The 23423-nt window shown below is 35.8% G+C and overlaps 1 protein-coding gene across 1 annotated transcript; it reads right to left on the bottom strand.

Annotated features, from left to right (window-relative positions):
* Positions 1-18891: 18891 nt before the first annotated feature.
* On the bottom strand, positions 18892-22669 carry GPR52 (G protein-coupled receptor 52). Its single transcript, XM_031027903.2, has one exon. The coding sequence runs from the start codon at positions 21801-21803 to the stop codon at positions 20718-20720; it is 1086 nt and encodes a 361-aa protein (XP_030883763.1). The 5' UTR covers positions 21804-22669; the 3' UTR covers positions 18892-20717.
* Positions 22670-23423: the final 754 nt, after the last annotated feature.

The raw sequence follows: 23423 nt of genomic DNA, 5'->3' as shown, positions 1-23423 counted from the left end.
CCACCACTTAGTGGATGTGAGATGAAGTACGGATTTGAATTCTGATGCTCAGTTTCCTCTGCTGTGAAATGAAGTTACTAAAAGGGACAAAATAATACACATGAAGACATTTTCATGGTGCTTATCATATAGTACTTGTGTTATGTTATCTCCCTTCTCTAGACAATTTTATTCTCTGTACTACCAGAGACCTAAGAACCATGATTAAGTGAACCAGCCCAGCAATACTTCCAGCATCCTATGCCCAGGTCTCATTTTTTACTAGGCTCAAAGATAAACCAAGGTAGCTATTAAAAGTTCAGTATTAATATCAACTCCTTGAGAAATGTGGACCACCAAAAAGAATAAATGATTAGAGAGAAGACAAAGTTTAGGCTTTCTAAGAAAGTACAAATTTCAGAGATGCTAAGTTTGATGGTTCATCTAGTAAAATTATAGACAGATGGCTTATAATACTTAAAAAACAAAGATGTTCCACACTGCCCATCCCTAAGAAGAAAGGTAAAAATCTGGCTATGTGTATATTTATGTGCACATGCACTTAAAGGGTTTTAGATCAAGAAAGCCTAAGATAGAATATATTTAATTTCTTCAGGACTGACAAGAATGACTCCAGCTGATGTTGCTAATATTTATCAGGATCTTCTATATGCCAGGCACTATGACAGGTGATTTATATTATCTCATATAGCCCCATGAAGCAGGTACAATTATTAGGAAACCAAGGGTCAAAGAGGTTAGGTAACATGCCCAGTATTACACAGATAACAAGAGATAGGAGACACAATTAAAATCCAAATCAGTTTGACTCTGGAATGCAGGCTGAACAACTATACTTCATTTTCTTTAGGGAACATCTCATGAAATTATTTGAAATGATTGAAAATAAGAGGGGGGAAAGCAAAACTAGGTATTAACACTAGATAAAATGGGAACCAGATATTAGGTAGATCTAGAGACAGATAAACAGCCATATTCAAAATGTGCTAATTAAGTAAAGCAAAATCCATTTGAAGGAGGCTTTTGCGAAGTTCTGTTCTTGGTACTCTTCTGTTTAAGTCATTATTTCTGACTTGAAAGACAACAGAGAGGGTAAGCTTTTCCAATCTATAACATGATTCAAAAGATCACATAAAGTTAGAAGGAAGGGTCACTAAGTGTGATTAAATTTTACAGGAATGACTGTAAAACCCTGCAATAAAGTTCAAGAAATTGATTTTCCAAGTTCAGAATAGAAAATATGTGGTTGAAAAACAGTTCAAAAACAACAGACTTGAAAAAGTTCACTACAAAGCCAGGGTAACACTGCTGTTCAAACAGATAAGCCTAGCTGAGACCGCACTAATGGAAGCACATTATCTAGATACAGCAACTATTAGTCTTGTACTATGAAAGCTCACACTAAGCCAGAGAATACTATGTCTAAGTCCAACAATTACCCTAAAGGTGTAAATTTTTGCGTCTTCCTTTTTAATAGTGGCCTTAACTGATATGATAGTCCAAATAGCTCTATCTCACCTATAATTAAGAAGCCTCTACCTTCCTATGTACAAAGAGGACATTAACAGGTCAGAAGTCCATTGTTATAGGGATTTGAAAAGTGCCAAAGCCCAAGTATGTTGTTGTAGTGGACCAACCAAGATGATGGGGTATTTGAAAACCAAAGTAAATGAAGAAGTAGCCTCCCATTCCCATGCCCTCCCTATCCTATAACCATTTAATTTTCTTCATGGCATTTATTAAAGTCTAAAGTTATCTTATTTTTTACTTGTCGGTATCTTAATTTGAAATACTTTTTGTTTACCTCTATTTTGACATAAGCCTTATGAGAAAAGAGAGCTAACCATTCATGTTTATCACTATATTCCAAGTATTTCAAATAGTGACTTGTACATAAGAGGTGCTCAATAAATAGTTACTGAATAAACTAAATGAGCAAAGTGTGGGGAAATAAAGATGCTTAATCTGGGAAGAGAAGGAAGATATAAAAGCAATTTTCATATATCAGAAGAGTCATGTCAAAAAGGGAGATGACTTATTTCTGTTTTTCTCCTGAGAGAAAAAGGATCAAAATACTGGACATTTCAACAAAGAATTGGATTCACAATTAGGAAGCATCTTCTAAGTCACAGAGCTGTCCAACAATTGAAGAGGCCACCTTACTAGTTATGAAAGGATTCTTAGGGGTAAAGGCTGTGTACATAAATTATCAGTTAACCTAAAACTCCTATGACTTAAAGTACAGTAAGAATATAATAAAACTAGGGGCGCCCAGCTGGCTCAGTTGGAAGAGTAAGCAACTCTTGATCTCAGGGTCGTGAGTTTGAGCCCCATGCTGGGTGTACAGATTATTTAAATAAATAAATATTTTTTTAAAGAATATGATAAAACTATACAAGAAGACTGAAACAAGTGATCAAAGTGGTTACTCAGAAAAGGTATCTTAAAAGGCAGTAGACAGAATCAGTACCAAAAAAAAGAATCAGTACATACTGGATTTTGAATGAAATGAAATGGGAAGAGAAGGAGAAGAAAAAAGGTCTGGTGGTCTTTTTTCAATGAGCATTTATTAAATTAAAATTTAAAAATATATAACTTTAAAAAAATAAAAAATAAATTTAAAAAATGAGCATGAATTAAATACACAGATGGCAAGCCGGAAATCTAGAAAAATACTGGTACCAGTGAAATTAACAAGAAAACAAAACAGAAATGGTCAGTTGAAGCTGGCAATAATGAATTGCCCATATAACTCTTTGGGTTTCAATTTTTATGAGAAATCCAGAATAGGAAGGCTAGATACATTTGACTGAGTACAGGTACAAGGCCAGATTTAGAGAGCTCCATTTCAGATCATTAATAAAAGGATGGTAGTTCAATCCCTGAGAATGGATGAGCTTTCTGTGGAAATATTCAAAGAAAACAGTAAATTAGGGATGGGGAGATCATCACAAAGTTGTATCTTTGTAAGGATCATTTTTAAATGTCATCCAATCATTCATTTGTCCTTGGGCAGAACTGCACTTAAATAAAAACTCCAAAGGTCATTATCTTTCATCTTCTTAAAAATCTCCACTGAAAGGCATTCTTAAAAATTCCCCTGCAAAATATATCCCAAATGTTAAAGATATATGTATTAAAATCTTTTTATATTTTAAATGTAGTTTCAGAATACAAATGATAAAATTTCTTATAGTACATGGTATCAAATAATCAAATATTAAATTATATTTGATTTGTTAAATGGACAAGCAGAAGGGCTTACACAGTTTTTTCCTGGCCTTTTAAAAATGTATAATTCAATATATAGTATAAGCTTAGAAAAAAACATATATTTTTTAGACAAGTCCAAAATATCTATTTGTATTACATCAAATCAAGCACTTCTCACACCGTGAAAAAAGGTTTCTGCCCTGATGTTCTAAAATAAACAGTTATCTTTCTGCATCAACTTAAATAGGACATCATAAGTCATGAAATTTAAATTATGAAGATTTAGTTCTTTTCCAAATTGTGATTTATTACTAATTCTCTTCTCAACTTTACACAATCATAAACATAAAACATTTATTTTAAAATAAATATAAAAATTAGAGAAAAATTAGGTTCTATAAGTTGTATAGCACCTTTATAATTTAGCCATTTGGAGGTCTGGAATCTACAAAATCAGTAAATATTTTACAATGAGTAATCAAGAGGAAAAAGGAGATACAACTGTTAAATATTCTTTTTTATAAAAAAGATTTTATTTCTTTATTTATTTGACAGAGAGAGACACAGTGAGAGGGAACACAAGCAGGGGGAGTGGGAGGAGAAGCAGGCCTCCCGCTGAGCAGGGAGCCCAATGCAGGGCTCAGTCCCAGGGCCCTGGGATCATGACCTGAGCTGAAGGCAGATGCTTAATGACCGCCCCAATATTCTTATCAAATTATATAACTGAAACTGTTGTTTAGAAGAAATCAACATAAGTGGTAAAGTATCTCAGATGAAAGGTCTACCGGTTATGTAAAAATAACAAGTCTAACCTCATCAAAAAGTGCCATGTTCAAAGTTATTTCTATGAGCATGAAAAGAATCGAATGACTCCCCTTGGTATACATTCTAAGAAACTGTATCCGACCAAGATCCTAAAAAACCTACACTATACATATATTCTAGCAAATGTCAACATAACATAATGTATAGAAAAGAGTTAATATAGCAGGCCTGAGACTGTCTATCCATGGAACTGCCTCCTTGCAAGGCTGGCCCTTGGCTGGCTTCCGGCAATGTGGCTGATAAACAGTTTCCCACCATGATATAAAACTTTAACTAAATGACCATGCCTGGACTGTTTGTGCAAACAAAATGGTTGATGCTAAATATCTGCCTTCTTTCTGGAAGTCTGAAATTTTGGTTGGCACAAGGCAGAGAGTGCCTACATGACCAGTCTCCAATAAAATCCTAGAGCTTCACTGGTACGCGATAAGTTGTGCATGTTGTCACAACTCACTGGAGGAATGAAGTGTGTGCTGTGATCCACTGGGAGAAGACTCGCAAATGCTTCTGTCTGGTTCCCACTGCTAGTTTTACTTTGTATTCTTTTGCTGTAATAAATCTTAGCCATGAGTACAACCATATGCTAAATCTTATGAGTCCTTCCGACAAATCACCAAACCTGGGAGTAGTTTGGGGACCCATGACCAATATAGTTTGAGATTGTTTGACTTTTTAAATATCAATTATCTGGAGTTACTCATTAAAAATGTTCATCACATCTGCAGATGGCAAAAGTTTAATGAATACATTGGAAGATACAATGAAGTTTTTAAAAGGCTGGAACAACTGAGCCAAACTCTAACGAGATGAAATTTAAAGGAGATAAAGATAAAATTGTGCTTTAAAAAACCCACAAACTATTGTACATGTAAGAAGAAGGAATATATAATTAAGCAGGTGTGAAAAAGACTTAAGGGTTTATTGAAAATAAACTCAATATGTTAAGTGATAAAATATAACTACCAAAGGTACCTAATTTTTGTGCTGAATAAATAGCAGTATGTTATATAAATGAAGGAAGAATGAAAACCCCATCCTCTTTTGTTAATTGGCATATCACATACAGAACATTATATTCAGCTCAGAGCACCATTTAAAGAAGGATATATTTGAGCACATTCAGGGAAAAGCTGGTGATGAGCTTCAAAACAGTATTTTACGAGTAATGAATGGTTCAAGAGTAAGAGAAGACTTTTCTAAGAAACAACAGTTCTACTAATGGATACAGAAGGTTCTTGGGCAAACTAGAAATTTTAATTCTTTTTTAAAAAAGATTTAATTTATTTGAGAGAGAGAGCGTGTGCAAGCACATGAGTAGAAATGGGGTCAGAGGGGCAGAGGGAGAGGGAGAAGCAGGCTCCCCACTGAGCAGGGAGCCCAATGTGGGGCTCAATCCCAGGACCCCGGGATTATACCTGAGCCGAAGGCAGACAATTTTTTTTTTTTAAAGATTTTATTTATTTATTTGACAGAGAGAGAGACACAGCGAGAGAGGGAACACAAGCAGGGGGAGTGCGAGAGAGAGAAGCAGGCTTCCCGCGGAGCAGGGAGCCCGATGCGGGACTCGATCCCAGGACCTGGGATCATGATCTGAGCCGAAGGCAGACGCTTAACGACTGAGCCACCCAGGCGCCCCCCCGAAGGCAGACATTTAACTGACTGAGCCACCCAGGTGCCCCTCATTCTTTCTATATAATCATGGTGGGAAGAAATCAGAGATTCATTTCAGCTGAATATAATAAAAGTTATCCCAAATCCAAAGCTACCTCAAAGTACATTCACCCTCCTTAAAAACACATATTCAAAGCCTTTAAGTCTACTGAATGCTGACCGTGGAAGGAAGAATTAAATTAGAGTGGATACCTATATTAAATGATACCTGTATTAAATAATCTTTCAACTCTTATACTCTTTTCCATAGCTTCCCCATTTACACTCTACTAGAAGGGCAGAGAGGAAAAAGATTTTGAAGTAATCTTCAGTCCAACCATGCCATCAACTGAGTTGGGCGGGAAAAGGGGAGAGACCCAAAAATACAGTTAATCTGGACAATTTCATTCCATTCCACTAAAAAATACATGACTTACTATATAGAGAGTACTTTACACTCAGCTCAACAAATAATCATTATATACAAAACACTCTGAAGAAACACATGTAAAAAACACAATGAGGAGAAAAGACTTATAAGCAACCCTGCTACTTAGACATCCACCCCAGGTTTGACTTCTCCAAAGTGATAAAAGCCACTCAATTGCTAACCGCAGCTGAGGTTATCACTGTGGGAACTATACCCATGGTTTTTAGGGAAATCCTCAGTATCAAAACTAGGCCTGGGGTTCTCAGCCCTTAAGAGCTGAAGTCTTGATGTCCACACACATTCCAAGGACACAGGGTTCGAAAGTCTCCAATTATAAAAAAAATCCTCCCCTAAAATGAGAGAGGCCAGTAGGGTTATTACTGCTAGAGGATGAAGAGTACAACGGAAAAAATGTTCTAAATCTTTCTCAAACTCCACTATAGAAGTGGTCATGCGGCATACACAGCCTTCAAAGAAAGAGGCGATGCTGATAACACAGCCTTCAAAGAAAGAGGCGATGCTGATAAAGCACCAACAATGGGAAAACAGCACTGACAGAATTCAGTGTTTTGGCTTAACAAAGCAGAAGCACCAAGTAAATGGTAAGCTAATAAAAGTGAGAAGATGATCTGAGCTCAAATATCTGAAATAAAGAATTTGGACACTTTGGTTTAAATGTGGCTGAGCAGACCCACCCTAGTTACTTTTTTTGTTTTTAAGTGGAGAAGAAAAATACCATAAAAAACCACATTAACAAAGCAACCTCTGATAGGGACTAGGAGGCAATAAAGTGAAAAACTAATTACCTTAATTCACTTGTTAATGTAGAATTGCTGCTGGCAAGTTTGTAGTGAAATATCCTAGTTTGATAGTTATTGGTGTGAAGAAAAACTGGCTCACTCCCTTTGAAAAGCAACTGGCAATATATGCAAATAATCTTAAAATATCTTACACAGTTTGACTTAGTATTTCTCTTTCTTAAAAACTGTAGGAAAATAATACTAAATACAGACAAAGTTTCATTTATAAAGATGCTTGTAAAGAGTACGCAATAACGTGGAATAATGCTTAAGATATGAATACATAAATACATTTAAAAATCCTTATCACAGGGCTGCACCTAGGTGGCCCAGTCGGTTAAGTGGCCGACTCTTGATTTCGGCTCAGGTCATGATCTCAGGGTCGTGGGATCCAGACCCGCACTGAGCCTCCTCAGTGAGGAATCTGTTTATCCGTCTCCCTCTGCTCCTCCCCCCCACTCTCTCTTTTCCTCTCTAAAATAAATAAATAAATAAAATCTTTAAAAAAAAACCAACACAGTGGATTAAAAAAAATCCTTCACACAGAAAAGGTCCTAATCCATAGTGAAAATATGGAATGAAAAAAAACTGAAAAGTTGTTCCAATTATATACAGATAATGGAATTATGGGTGATTTATTCTCTTTTTTGTCCTTTTATATATTCCCTGTATTTCCTTAAGAAGATGACTTCTTTAAAAATTAAAAATAAAAACAACTAAAATAAACCTTGATTGAGGATGAAAAGGGGAAATTACGTAAAAGGGATAAGAATTAAGAGGCAGAATTATGGAAAGGCAAGTTGCTGAATATATGAAGAAATACAGACAATATCCTAACACTCAAATTAACTCTGTAAGAAATCCCTAAGGTCTTCTTTTAGGAACCTGCCATCCAGCGACTCCTCTGAAAAAGGCAAGAAGACCCAATGATCCTTTGGAGAGCTTTCACTTAAAATCAAACTAACGGAAACCTGGTAATTTGCTGTTGTTTATTATTCAGCTTTATGTGAAATTATCCTATTCATTTAAAAAAATTATTTTTAAATCCACTGTAATTAACATACAGTGCTGTTAGTTTTGGGTGTACCATATAGTGATTAAAAAATTCTAAACATTATTTAGTGCTCATCACACGCTAAGTGTGCTCTTTCTCCCCTTTGCCTTTCACCCAACCCCCCACCTGCCTCCTTTCTGGTAACCACCAGTTTGTTCTCTATATTTAAGAGTCTGGTTTTGGTTTTGTTTTTTCTTCATTCATTTGGTTTCTTTAGTATTTTTATTAAGTTTTTAATTTTAATTTCAGTATAGTTAACATATGGTCTTTTTTTTTTTTAAGATTTATTTATTTTGGAGAGAGAGAAAGAGAAAGCATATGCAAGCAGGGGCAGAAGGGCAGAGGGAGAGACAGAGAGAGAAACCCAAGCAGACTCCATACTGAGCACGGAGCTCAATCTCATGACCCTGAGATCACAACTTTAGCCAAAACCAAGAGTCAGACGCTCAACTGACTGTGCCACCCAGGTGTCCCAACATATAGTCTTATGTTAGTTTCAGGTGTACAATATAGTGATTCAACAATTCTATACATTACTCAGTGCTCATCATGATTAAGTGTACTCTCTAATCCCTCCCACTAACTTCCCTTGTAACCATCAGTTTGTTCTCCATAGTTTATTGGTTTGCCTCTTTTTTTTCTTTGTTTTTACCTTAATTTCCACATGAGTGAAATCATATGGTATCTGTCTTTCTCTGTTTATTTCACTTAGCATTATACCCTCTAGATCCATCCACGTTGTTGCCAATGCAAGATATCATTCTTTTTTATGGCTGAGTGATATTCCTATTCATTTTTGACAGAAAATATATGACAAATAAATTACTGAGGTGTTCAGCTAGACTATATAGGTTCAAATAATGGCTCTCCTACCTCAGTGACTTGGAACAGTACCTAGTGCATAAAAAGCATATATAAGTGTTCGTTTTTATTCTTATTGAAGAAGTATATCTTCAATATAAATGTCGAGATCATTCATTCATTTTCTAGCCCAGCTGACTAAACTTGAGAAAAGCCAAAACTTTCTGATATCTTAGTTTAAAACACCATTAGTTGGATCTAGCATTTTACCCACATGTTAGAAATTTTCCTGATGTCTGGATGAATCAGGTTGAAACTAGCAATCATCCTTATGAGATCCCTAGCAATTATAAAAGTACAACATTCTATTATTATGTGCATACCATATAAAAAGTATTTATAACGTCTTATACTAGACGTCAGGAAATTTTTTTCTGAAAGGGTCAGACAGTAAATATTTTAGGTTTTGTAAGACATACAATCTCTGTCACAATAACTTAACCCTGCCATTATGGTACAAAAGCAGTCACAGGCAACATATAAATGAATGGACACAGCTATGTTTCAATAAAACTTTATTAACAATAGTAGGCAGTGGGCTTTAATTTGTCAACTCCTATCTTATACTACAGTTATCCATATGTAGTCCATGTATCTCCTAATAGTCTATATGCTCTTGGAGAACTGCAAATTTGTTTTACTTATAAATCTCATCATTTTGCATAGAATTTAGTATAGTCCCTCACATATAGTAACAACCTAATAAAGAATGAATAAATAAATATCAGGTCCACATCATTTGATTAGCTTGAATGACAGACAAGTTAAAACCCACCTGTCATAAAGACAGCCATCATAAAGAGAGATTCACCTATAATCAGGTGACAAATATTAGAAAAAAACAAATCTAAGAAGTAGTGTCTAGGATGATGCTTGAGTTGATAAAATGTGTCCCATGTGCAATCCCTCAAGTTGTATCGACCAATGTTAATGTTTTTGTCCTAGTCTCAAAGCTTATACTTTACATCTAAACTAATTATTTTACTCTAATCAGATTTAACCCATATAAAAGAACATTTTCTTTGTAATATACTGCAACTCGAAGTATCCCCATAATGTTTTTGTATTGTGTTGAATATTGAACACTGCCCTTCCTTTCACTTTAATAACTTCTCAAATATCCCAAGGTATCTTCTGAGACTTCAGAATCTAAACATGTGGCCAAATATTTAGGTCAGTTCATCTTTTTAAATGCACCGGTCCAGGGACCCTGGGTGACTCAGTCGATTAGGCATCTGACTTCGGCTCAGGTCATGATCTCGGGGTCCTGGGATCAAGCCCTGCATCAAGGAGTCCGCTTGCCCCTCACCCTGCTCATGCTCCAGTAAACAAATAAATGCACCGGTCCCTTTAATTCCTCAATCTATTGTACTGTTCCTAAGACTTTTCCGCAAACTCTCCCTCAAATCCTGGAAATTAGATGATCTGTCCTCTTGCTTGCTTCCCACAATTCAATAAGTTATTCTTTGGACCTAGGATCAGGAGTATTACAAACCACAATTTATACTCTGCACATAAAACACAATCCATAAATATTCATTGTCCTAATTTGTCAATATGGAATGCAAATTAAGATTTCAAAAATTTGTATTATGCAATGACTTACTTTGTAAGTCATTTTAATTAGTACTATAAATTAAGTAGTAACAATCACAGAAACTTTAAATTTGTAAGAAAATAAACTTTTCAAATAACTGAGTTGAATTTATTTACTTCAATTGCTGCATATACTAGAAACTAAGAAAATGTTCCATCTAAGGACATTTATAAGACAATCCTGTGTTAGACTAAATTGAGTTCCTTTAATTTTTCTGTAACCATTTTTATTTCACTGAAATAAAACTGAATCATATATTAGAAGGGTTTTATTTAAAATGTCACTGATTCATGGGATGCCTGGGTGGGTCAGTCAGTTAAGGATCCAACTCTTGTTTTCGACTCAGGCTGTGATCTCAGGGTCATAGTATGGAGCCATGCACTGGGCTCCACGCTCAGTGCAAAGTCTGGTTGAGATTCTCTCTCCCTCTGCCCCTCCCACATGCACGTGTTCTCTCTCTCAAATAAATAAATCTTTAAAAATAAAATAAAATAAAATAAAACATCACTGATTCAGACTGATCTCTGATTTCCTGGGTATTATTTTATATACTAAACACAAAACATATATAAAGCACTATAGCCAGAAATGTCAAAACCTTTTCCATCATAATGCTTCAGAAAAACCCATCCTATGATTTCAACCATACTACAAATCCATTACAAAGAACATTCAGAATATGGGGTGCCTGGGTGGCTCAGTCGTTAAGCGTCTGCCTTTGGCTCAGGTCATGAACCCGGGGTCCTGGGATCGAGCCCTGCATCGGGCTCTCTGCTCAGCGGGAAGCCTGCTTCTCCTTCTCCCACTCCCCCTGCTTGTGTTCCTGCTCTCGCTATCTCTCTGTCAAATAAATAAATAAAATCTTAAAAAAAAAAAACAGCATTCAGAATATAAAGTGCATGGCTATGACATGTTTACTTTTCAAAAGCAGTTTTACATAAAGATAGTGTGATTTTTGACGGTTCTTCATCATTACAGTGCTTTAAATACACAGCTAATGTTATTCAACTCAGCCTATATATCTCTTAATATATTTAGCAGATGATTGTTGTGGGGTTTTTTTGTTTTTTGTTTTTCTGGTTGTTTTTTAATATTTTATTTATTTATTTAACAAAGAGGGAGAGAGAGAGAGGGATCACACATAGGCAGAGCAGCAGGCAGAGGGACAGGGAGAAGCAGGCTCCCCGCTGAGCAGAGAGCCCGATGCGGGGCTCAATCCCAGGACCCTGGGATCATGACCTGAGCCGAAGGCAGACGCTTAACTGACTGAGCCACTCAGGCTCCCCTGACTGTTGTGTTTTTAAAAGATATAAATTTTCATTACCCTCTATGGACTAGAAATTGTTTTAAGAAATATCAAAACAATGAGCAGTGCTAATAATACATTTTATTAACATTTTCTATGATCTCAAAATCTCATCTACAACATACAGTTAATTTTAAGGTAATGATTCCTACTTCATAAGTTAAAAGTTAAAATTTCACATAGAATTTTTCCTGTATCAACTAAATAATTCTTCATTTTCTACTCAAGAAAGAAGGGTCAGGTCATTCAACCACCAGCCATCCATAAATACATTATTCAAGAGCCTTATCACAAAGATATACACTCACTAGTATCTCTGTCTTGCTATATGATCTTGTTAGTGTCACTTAAAAATCTTACCTCAGATTTCTATATGTGAAATGAGACAGTGCTTACTCACAGAAGCTTTTAGAATACATCTAATTAATAATGTCAAGGGTATTACACATGTTCAAAAGCATTTTAAGTTCTTTTCATATTTTAACTTGAGGGGCGCCTGGGTGGCTCAGTCGTTAAACGTCTGCCTTGGGCTCAGGTCATGATCCCAGGGTCCTGGGATCGAGCCCCACGTCGGGCTCCCTGCTCTGCAGGGAGCCTGTTTCTCCCTCTCCCACTCCTCCTGCTTGTGTTGTGTCTCTCTCTGTCAAATAAATAAATAAAATCTTTAAAAAAAAAAAAAAAGGGGCGCCTGGGTGGCTCAGTTGGTTAAGCGACTGCCTTCGGCTCAGGTCATGATCCTGGAGTCCCAGGATTGAGTCCCGCATCGGGCTCCCTGCTCGGCGGGGAGTCTGCTTCTCCCTCTCCCACTCCCCATTTGTGTTCCCTCTCTCGCTGTGTCTTTCTCTGTCAAATAAATAAATAAAATCTTTAAAAAAAAATTTTAACTTGAAGTCTTTTCTAATAATTTCTTAATCCTCAGATTTGATAGGAGAGGCACATACTTGTCTCCATTTTCCTCGTGGTACACTGAATCATTTGAATATATCCCATCATGGTAATCTTGCTCAAGAACATTGCTTCAAATCCTAATATGTCTTCTATAGAAGATGTGTACCTTTAATTATTGCAAAAGTAATTAAACATGCTACAATGACTGCACATCAAAAATGCCAGGATTTTCCCCCCTAAATTTGTAATGTGGTAAAAGCATTAAAACAACCCCCTGCCCTCCCCCCCCACTGCCCCCACACACACACCTTTATTTGTCCCTGTGCTACCAATGGATGTCCTGGACTTCAAAATTTACAAAAGTAAATCCCAATATAGTCCTCTAATAAATTTTAAGTCTGTTCAATTGTAAGTGTTAAATCACATTTAGAAAAAGGGCTGATACATGAAATTGATGACTGAAATAACAGAAGCCATCACAAGACCTTTTTAGTAACATGACATCACAAATGCAAATCTTCAAAATGCACTTTTCCAGATTTCTTTACAAATAAAAATACCTAGAAATCCAGTAAAGTTTTAAGATCTTGGAGATGTAATACATTTTTTAAAAAATTGCCTTGGGACAAGAGAAGTAGGGAATGAGAGAAAACTAATCCTTGGGATGTTATGTTTTCCTCAAAATCTATTTGAAAAGAGAAATCAAATTCTATCTCACTATAATTTTTAATTTCAATACAAATTACATTTAAACCTAGGTATACATTATACAGAAGTTATTTTCTTAGAAACAGAAAACTATGATCTATTTTAAAATTGGTAACTTCAAGCAATTCCAAAAACCAAAATTTGAATCCTTTCCTTGCCAAGATAATAAAGAAAAATCCAAATATAATTTAATTTAAATTAGATTTAAATATATTAAAACATTAAACAAGGATTTTCAGGATTTTTTATCTGCTTTTTCAGAAATTCTTTTAATATTCCCCAATCTGTCACTTACAATATCAATTTTACCAATTTAATATTTTTAATTATAAAATTCCTGACAGAGTATAACATGAAGAGGCTATTAGTATAAAATGTACAACTTAACAATATCTATTTTAAACTTGAAACTCTCTTAGGAACGTCAGTAAAGTAAATGTTTTACATTACAGAGTTTATACATGAACAACTATTTGCGTCTCGTATAACCTCAGACAAGTGCACTGGTCATTTCTTGCTGCAATGCATTCATTGCATTAGTGTACACTGCATTCAAAGATACATTTGTATTCACTGTGTTGAAGCAAAAATAACTCAAGAATATCTAATATTGCATCAAATATCTCAGAAAATTTTCTCTGAAGTAAATATTACAGAAATCAGAAAACTATATGGACTATCTTAAAGAAATGGAAAGATATTCCATGCTCATGGATTAGAAAAACAAATATTGTTAAAATATCTACACTACCCAAAGCAATCTTTGCACTTAATGAAATCCCTATCAAAATACCAAGAGCATTTTTCACAGAACAAACAATTCTAAAATTTGTATGGAAACACAAAAGACTCTGAATAGCAGAAGCAATCTTGAGAAAGAAAAGCAAAGCTGGAGGCATCACAATTCTGGACTTCTAGTTATATTACAAAACTGTGGTAATCAAGAAAGTACAGCATGGGCACAAAAATAGACACAGATCAACATTACAGAATAGAAAACCCAGAAATGAACCCACAACTATATGGTCAATTAATCTCCAACAAACCAGGAAAGAATATCCAATGGGAAAAAGACAGTCTCTTCAACAAATGATGTTGGGAAAACTGGACAGCAACATGCAGAAGAATGAAACTGGACCACTTTCTTACACCATACACAAAAGTAAACACAAAATGGATTAAAAACCAAATATGAGACCTGAAACCATAAAAACCCTAGAAGAGAACACAGGCAGTAATGTCTCTGACACTGGCCATAGCAACTTTTTTCTAGCTAGATCCCCAAGGCAAGGGAAATAAAAATAAAAATAAATTATTGGAACTACATCAAAATAAAAAGCTTCTACACAGCAAAGGAAACAATCAACAAAATTAAAAGACAACCTGGAATGGAAGAAGATATTTGCAAATGACATATCTCATAAAGGGTTAGTATCCAAAATATATAAAGAACTAATACAACACCCAAAAAACAAATAATCCAGTTAAAAATGGGCAGATGACATGAACAGATATTTCTCCAAAGAAGACATCCAGATGGCCAACAGACACATGAGAAGATGTTCATCATCACTTACCATCAGGGAAATGCAAATCAAAACTACAATGAGCTATCCGCATACCTGTCAGAAAGACTAAAATCAATAACACAAAAAACAACAGATGTTGGTGAGGATGTGGAGAAAAAGAAAACTTCTTGCACTGTTGGTGAGAATGCAAACTGGTGCAGCAACTATGGAAAACAGTATGGAGGTTCCTCAAAAAGTTAAAAATAGAACTACCTTATGATCCAGCAATTGCACTACTGGGTATTTACCCAAATAATGCAAAAACACTAATTCAAAAGGGTACATGCACCCCTGTTTATAGCAGCATTATTTACAATAGTCAAGATATGGAAGCGGCCCAGTGTCCACTGATTGGTGAACGGATAAATGAGATGTGATATATATATAATGGAATATTATTCAGTCATAAAAAAGAATGAAATCTTGTCATTTGCGATCACATGGATGAAGCTAGACAGTATAATGCTAAGCGAAATAAGTCAGAGAAAGACAAATACCATATGATCTCACTCATATGTAGAATTTAAGAAAATAACAAATGAGCAAAGGGGGAAAATGAGAGAGACAAACCAAGAAACAGACTCTTAATTATAGAGAACTGATGGTTACACAGAAGAGGAGGGTGGGGACTGGGTTAAGTACGTGATGGGGATTAAGGAGTGTACCTGTGATGAGCACTGGATGATGTATGGAACTGTTGAATCACTATATTGTACACCTGAAACTAATATAATACTTTATGTTAACTAGTTGGAATTAAAAACTTAAAAAAAACTATATAGATTATCTTCAAAAGAAAATAATATTGAGACATAATTGGATAATGTTACTTGAAAAACCAACAAAAACTGTTTTGTGAAATGTCAAAATATTTTTTTAAAAGATTTATTTATTTATTTGAGAGAGAGAGAGCACACATGAGCAGGAGAAGGGACAGAGGGAGAGGGAAAGGAAGAATCTCAAGCAGACTCCATCCTGAGTGCGGAGCCTGATGTGGGCTCAATCTCAAAACCTGAACCAAAATCAAGAGTCTGACGTTTAACCCCAGGCGCCCCTCAAAATATTTTTAAAATAGCATTCTTTTTTTTCAACATTCTTTTTAAAGATTTTTATTTATTCATCTGAGAGAGCGAGAGAACACAAGTGGTGGGGGAGGGGCAGAGGGAGAGCGAGAAGTAGACTCCCCACTGAGCAGGGAGTCCAACATGGGGCTCGATTCCAGGACCCCGGGATCACTACCTAGGCCAGAGGCAGACACAACCAACTGAGCCACCCAGGCACCCCTCAGTGTTCTTTTTAATAAAACAATTTACTTTTTCTGATTATAAAAGAAGTAAATGTTATTCTAAAAAAATTAAACAGAACATGAATAAAGAAGACTCAATCACTTCACTTTTAATATTTTAAAACACAACCATTTATACTATTAAACAAGGTTATGAATATTTTAAATTATAGAGCAGAACTAGCACTGGATAAAACTCACTTAGAAGAAACACTGAAAAGGGAATCTGGTTGTTTTGTTTTCTTTTCTTTTCTTTTCTAGTCATTTTGTTTTCCTCAATGTCTATATATTTGGTGGTAGAGTATGCCACTTTCTACATAGTCTTCTTAATCCAAAAAAAAGTTTTGTTCAGGGAGAAGAGCAACTGTTGGAATCTACACATCAGAATATCACATCAACTCAGTACACTGTACTCAGTACAACTCAGTACAACTCAGTTCCTATGCATTGCGATGGCCCAACCTGAACATGTTATACTAGCAAATTCCCCACATCTTAACCTCCTTTATTTATCACACAATTATATCTTTTTCATATCTAATGATTAGCTTCCAGGGTGGAAAGAGATAGAGGAAAGTCCTTCAAAGCAACAACTTCATTTATTTCTAAACTCATAAATCAGTGCTATATGTACAAGGAACTTGTTGGTTAATCTTTGTTTCTTCCAGGGAACAAGTATGTAACAAAATACATACAGTAAGTGTGTAAATTCCATTTCAGTAAGTGAAGAAAAATAAAATAAAAAGACAAATGGCAAAACATTCCTGAACAATCCGTTCCTACTAGTGCCAACCTGACAAAAGAAAAATGTTTAAGCATATTTTAATACAACCAGGTAAGGAAGTAAGTCAATCTCAGAATCATCCCAACAACTGCTTGCTAGTTTATCCTTAATCTCAAATGTCTTCATGAATAGTATTCCTGGAAAATGAACTTTCAGAAATTATGGAAGTTTTCTATATTTAAAAACACCTGAATTTAAGCCAAAATCTGAGTTTAAACAGATAGGGAAAAATGCCATTTTAGGAAGCTCTTAAAATCAATGGATTAATTGTTATAAAATGTATATTGGAATTAGTGATCTTTAAATTGTGATGGCAACAAATATGGCAGCCACAGTGAAAAGGAGCTACCACATTCTGAACATTTTCTATGTGCCAGGAGCCATGCCGAGCACACAGACTACATTATCTTGTTTAGTCCTCAAATCCAGCCTAACAGGAGGGTACAAGTCTCTGGGTTTCACTGATGAGAAAACTGAGGACTTGGTATCTTACCTAGGTACAAACAGCTTCTGCAGGCCAGGATTTCAGTCCAGGTTTCATACACTGGTGGGTTATAAAGACTTCCAAGACTACATAACTTTAGAAATGACTCCACAGATAATAGAACCTCCAGTAATAGACTACAGTGTTATTGTTTGGCTGTCACTTATAACCAAATTGGATAATTACCACCAAATACAATATAATGATGAGAATAATGGTTATGCTTTCTATTCTTAAAACACATTAATCTAAAAAAGAGTGGTTTCAAAATAAGTATTATCTTATTATATAAACACACATTAAAATATGTCAAAAGGAAGTTAAGTGGCTTGCCTTCCAGTTGCATGTGAAACATAATAAATGAAAAATCTAAACCTAGAACTTGCCTTATAGAGGCTCCCCCTGCAGCCTAGAGTAAAGCTTTCCTTCTCTACTCTCCTTCATCAAAAAATTTTTTTTCTATAGGAAATTTACAGAGATCTGAAGAAACTATTCAACAAAAACTTAACAAAAGTGAATAAAGGCAATGTCAAGGAAATGCTATGTCCTAGGGTTTCTGTTTGATTATAGACTAAACTGGCAAGTTTGGGCTTACCAGATTGGTGTTTTAATAAAAGAAATTTGTAAGATCAAGGAAAAAGATATCACAAGACATGGAAAGGACTAAAGCAAAAGATTTAGGCGAGGAAAAAGAAATAAAACTCAGAGAAATTTTGTAAGGACAAGGTACAGACAGAGATACAAAGGTGTGAAAGCTTTTGAGAAAAAAAAAAGAAAGAAAGAAAGAAAGAAAAGCAGTAGAGCAGAATGGTTCAATGCATAGGCTTTAGCTCCAACCCAGCTGAGTGTGAATGAACCTCTGTTACTGACTGAGTGACCTGGCATTAATCACCCTTCTTTAGTTTGCTCATCTCTAGGATAAGAATAATAAAAGTACCTATCTGAAAGGGCTGCAGTGAGGATTAAATGTTATAATGTATGTAAAACTTAACAGTGTTAAAACTTGACACATAACTGTTATTATCATGAGGAAAAGCCAGAAGAGGAAAATGCAATAAACACAGCCTCAGATTTCCTCTACAGAGATCTACTGAGTCCTTTCTAACTCTATTTACACACCAAACTAAAGGAATCAAAATCTGATTCCCAAATAATGCATATCATGTTGAAGATTCTATTTGTGACAGCTGAAAAGTTAGTAGTATTATGCTTTCTTGAATTTTGTTTTCCTTGAACTGGTCTGAACCTAAAAGGCTCATTTCAACTTACCCAAAATGTCACTGGCAAACAGAGGGCAAGAATATACATAACCCAAACCACAGAAATGTTAAACAATTAAATTTTGATTCCCAAACAAGCAAACTCTCGTTCTAAGTGAGTGTTTATTAAACTGAAACAAAGTCTGATTTTGATATATAGAATACTATTTTATTCTTTATTTTAAACCTTTCTTACATGTTTAAAAATATACATGGGTTCAGAACAACCTCAATAAAATGATGACATTTTCTATTAAAGGACCTCTGAAGTCAAACCACTGGTGTGCAAACACAGTTGGCTTCCAATTTGAAGTCATAGGCACATTTCATTAAATGCATTTCATAAAACAAAGAAATCAAAATGCTGAGAAGAAATATACTCAGTAGTTTGATATAAACTTTAAAATATCTGTCAGGCAGGAAACTTATAGTAAAAAAAGTAAGATTTAGATGTTTTACCACTCACACCTGCTTCACTACTATTCCCCAAATGCCATTTTGCTACATCTAAACCCCTGACAATTTATTATACAATTCCATGTAGCACACTAAAAAATAAGTTAATTTAATCTTTGTGTATGAAAACAGATCATTACAAAAGAAAATACTGACAGCTCTTACCTGTATTTGATAATTAAGTATATTGTATTCTCAGCAGTAGTAAGAATGCAGCTTGGTCTAATATAAATATCTAAATAACAACTACACAAAAGTATTTTTCTCTTCAAAGAAGTTTTTGTATATTTTTTCCAATGTTGATGACTTAAGCAACATTGATCTATATATTGTGCTAAGAAAACATCAGGCACAGATCACATAATATAATTTACATGTTCTTTGTTGTAAAAAATATACTATATGCAAATTCATATCACACAAACGATTGGTGGACGCAACACTAAGCTTTGTAGACCTAACACAAAAAGGTTAATATTTACTCTTAAGAGGGAAAAAAATGGGGGTCACACGGAGTATGGTCTGAAAGGGCAATCAATACCTCACTTCTGGGTGAATACTCTGCGTCTGCATGAGAATTATTTGTGGATTTTCTTAAAGAAAAACAAAGCTTTATTATAGCAAAAAAAGATACCACTTTGGGCACATGAACTAAATGAAAAGGAACCAGATAAAAATGTTTACAAAAGCTATTAAAAATATTTAACACAATATCTCAAACAAGCTATAGATTGCTTTATTGGAAGGAATAGATTATTTAACATTATGATTGCTTTATATAGTAGATTCTTTCTTTAGCTAAGACACTTTTGGATTAAGGTACTGAAGGATGCAGATCAAGAAAAATGGACAGAGAAAAAAATAGCAGGCTGTTAGAAAGGGGGTGGAGGGTTAAGCATAATTTTACCCAGAAGAAACAAAAATACTGTTTCTTTTTGTTTATAGCAGAAATTTTATGCTGTGGATATTATAAAAACACAAGCAAAAGGGTTATGTGGTAGGTAATAAAATACAATACTTACTACGCATCCTTCATGGAGAAACCACAAAGTACAATGCAAAAAATTGTACTTTGCCACATATATAATATGTAGCATTTTCCTATAAAGGGCAATTTATGTAAGTGATTTCCACAAACACAAAGAGAGTGAGAGAGACAGAGACGGACAGAATGAGAGGAAAAGACAGAGGAGAGAGCTCAGTCAGAGAAGACAGGGATGCCGAGGAGCTTTGCTCATGTCCTGTGGAAGATCTGAGATACTTTTTTCAATACTTTTTTTGTCCTCCTTCTTAATTTTGCTATTACTGTACATTTATATTCACACACTATAATTCTCTCATGAGATTACCCTCTGTACATTCTTTTCTCTAGCTCCCCACCACCACCATGGAAAAAGAGGGGAAAAAAAAAAAAAGAAAGAAACCTCTAGTCCCTTCATCTCAAAGTCAACTATTCAAGTAAATATTTCTCTAGTGGCAAATTTCCAGATGAACCAAGAATACAATCCAAAACTCCTACAGATTACATTTGAATTCTGTATAGTTCTCTTCAAATGGAGCAGGAATTAGCCCGTTTCCGAGGTTTGGGGTCTCGTGCATCCTGATCCTTCACACACATACAAGACGTGCACATTGTCTCGGACAGTCTTCGGAGGCCTAGCCGGAAAACACTGTTGGAAAGGCTATAGATTACACAGTTACAAAAACTATTACTTATAGCAAGCCAGGTTGTTAGGAAGGACAGTGCTGGATTGTCCAAGACCCGGGAGCTTTCTAGAAGAAAGTAAATTATGTAAGGGAGCCACAGCATGTAAAACACACTGGTTATCCGAAACAAAACCATGGCGTAGCGACGGTCAGGGCTGTGTCCAGTCTCCCCGGGGGCATCTACCTCGTGGCTAGGAAATCGGGCCCTCCGGTCATTTATCTCTTTGGTGTGCTGCCGGCAAATTTTGAAGATGTGGAAGTAAGTGAAGCAGACAACAAAGGCAGCAGGAGCATAAAGTAAACAAACAATAAAGCCAGTAAAATAGGCACTGGTGAGCCAGGAGGTGGCACACCATTCAAAAATGTCACCGTGGTACCCTGGTTTCCCCCAGCCAAAAAAGGAAGGCAAGAAAATTAGGCAAGAGTAGATCCAGATTAAAATAATGCAAATTCTCAGGCGACAAGGGGTGACCAGTTGATTGTAGGAAAGAGGCTTGGTTATTGCAAGATAGCGATCCACACTTATGCAAGCAAGACATGCCATAGAAACACTTTTTAGAACGGAGATGATATATCCAAAAACCTGGCAAGTCAATGACTCATGGATACCTGTGGAGTAGTGAAGAAGTGAGAGAGTAGGAACCAAGCAGCTAACTCCAACGAAAAGATCAGCATATGCCATTGTCTGAATAAAGTAGCTGGTAGTATAATGGTGCAGGAGTGGAGCACAGTGAAAGACAAAGATGACCGTTAAATTCCCGGCAATGATTAGAAATGTCAGCAAGACAATAACAACGGTCTCAAAGATGCACACATCCACTGCACTGTAGTAGCCAAATCCAAGTGGGCAGGAGTGACGTTCAGACACATTCACAATGCCACTGCTCATGTTCAGGATGCTCCATTCAGTCCACCTGGATTCATTCATGGCTTGGAATTAAGGGAACGGGTAGCCTTGGTTCCAGCAAGCAGGTGCCCTGTCCAGCATGTGTTACACTCTGCACATTAGTGTCTTGGGATCAGCTTCGGAAGACAGTGGCGGTGCTTCTGTCACAGCTGAGCCTCCCAGAGAGTACTCAAGCCTCTTCATCAGCTCAGTGCAGCAGTGACACATCTCAACTTTGGGGCGGGGGGGAGAAAGGGAGGTAAGCTAGAAAGGAGGTGAAAAAAGGTCACTGATTAGCTTCCTCCAGTGCTCCCAAACAACTTTCTGAAGACACAGGCACTTCTAGAGAAAATGGATTTCTTATTACCTTGCACTATTAAAAATTAAATCTGTAAAAAAAAAAAATATCAATTGCCAAGGGAAGAAAAGCCTTTGTGGGGTGTTTGGTCTCCTCAGAAAGGTAGTTTGTTAGGGGTCAGTTAGAATGAATGAGAAGAGAAAAAGTCTTAAATTGTCTCAGGCTTTCTGCTTCATCTATCATAAGAAGTGGATTCATACTTTACAGTTTAAATAACTAAGATCTAAGATCTAGTCGCAAATCTAAGAAAAAGTTCATTGCAGCAAAGAGTGTCTTTGGACTCAGTTCAGGGTTTGATGCTGGTGGATCAACTTTATGATCTATTTCTCCCTCATTTCTCAAAAAAGCTAACTCCCCTGACAAACACACACACGAGGTTAATTCTAAAAGACTCAGCTCTACTTGGGCACAAAGGAGCAGAGCAGAGGTAAAAGACTCCAGATTGTCCTATAACTCTCATGAGGAAATAAAAGCTTATTTCCAGTAGGGAAGATAATATACAATAGGTTAACACCTGACAAAAGATGATAAACTTTAAAGTTTTAATTCTGCATGCAATTTTTTTTTTTAAAGTTTTTATTTATTTATTTGACAGAGACACAGCGAGAGTGGGAACACAAGCAGAGGAGGTGGGAGAGGGAGAAGCAGGCTTCCCGCTGAGCAGGGAGCCTGATGCGGGGCTCGATCCCAGGACCCTGGGATCATGACCTGAGCCAAAGGCAGATGCTTAACGACTGAGCCACCCAGGCGCCCCTGCATGCAATTTTTTAAGCATTCAGATGAAAACAGTTTTAGTCCATCACAATTACTAGTGCCACCACCAACAATGTAATTTATACTTTTTCCTTTTCAAAGGAAAATAAATAACTGTTACTAATTTCAGCATCAATAACTGAAAGTAACTTTCATTATCTGATATGCCACCTTCTAAATAATGGAGCATGATCATAAAATAATAGCTCAAAGTTATTTCTCACCTTCGCAACCACACCTATATCTCACATATATATGAAATTTAGACAATAGAAACTTTCCTATATACTCTGAGCTTACTTGACCAGAAATGCTGCCATTATTTATTACTTAGGTATTTCTAGTACGCTTTGTAGTCTACGTTTCTATCTCTTCTATTTTCATCAGAGGATTAACACATTAGATCATTACTTCGACTAAATCTTCTGAAAGTGGAAAATTACCTTGTTTGTTATATTTGCAGTTTTATAGCAGCCATATGTTAAGAAAATGCCTCTTCTATTTCTGTATTCTATTTTGAGCAAGTGCTCAATTAATACAGGGGCCATTAG

Source organism: Leptonychotes weddellii, chromosome 6, assembly GCF_054177405.1.
Source record: "Leptonychotes weddellii isolate Sample4059 chromosome 6, ASM5417740v2, whole genome shotgun sequence".
Classification (NCBI taxonomy): domain Eukaryota; kingdom Metazoa; phylum Chordata; class Mammalia; order Carnivora; family Phocidae; genus Leptonychotes; species Leptonychotes weddellii.
The sequence above is the reverse complement of the archived record's forward strand: the minus strand, read 5'-3'. Positions and strand labels throughout refer to the sequence as shown.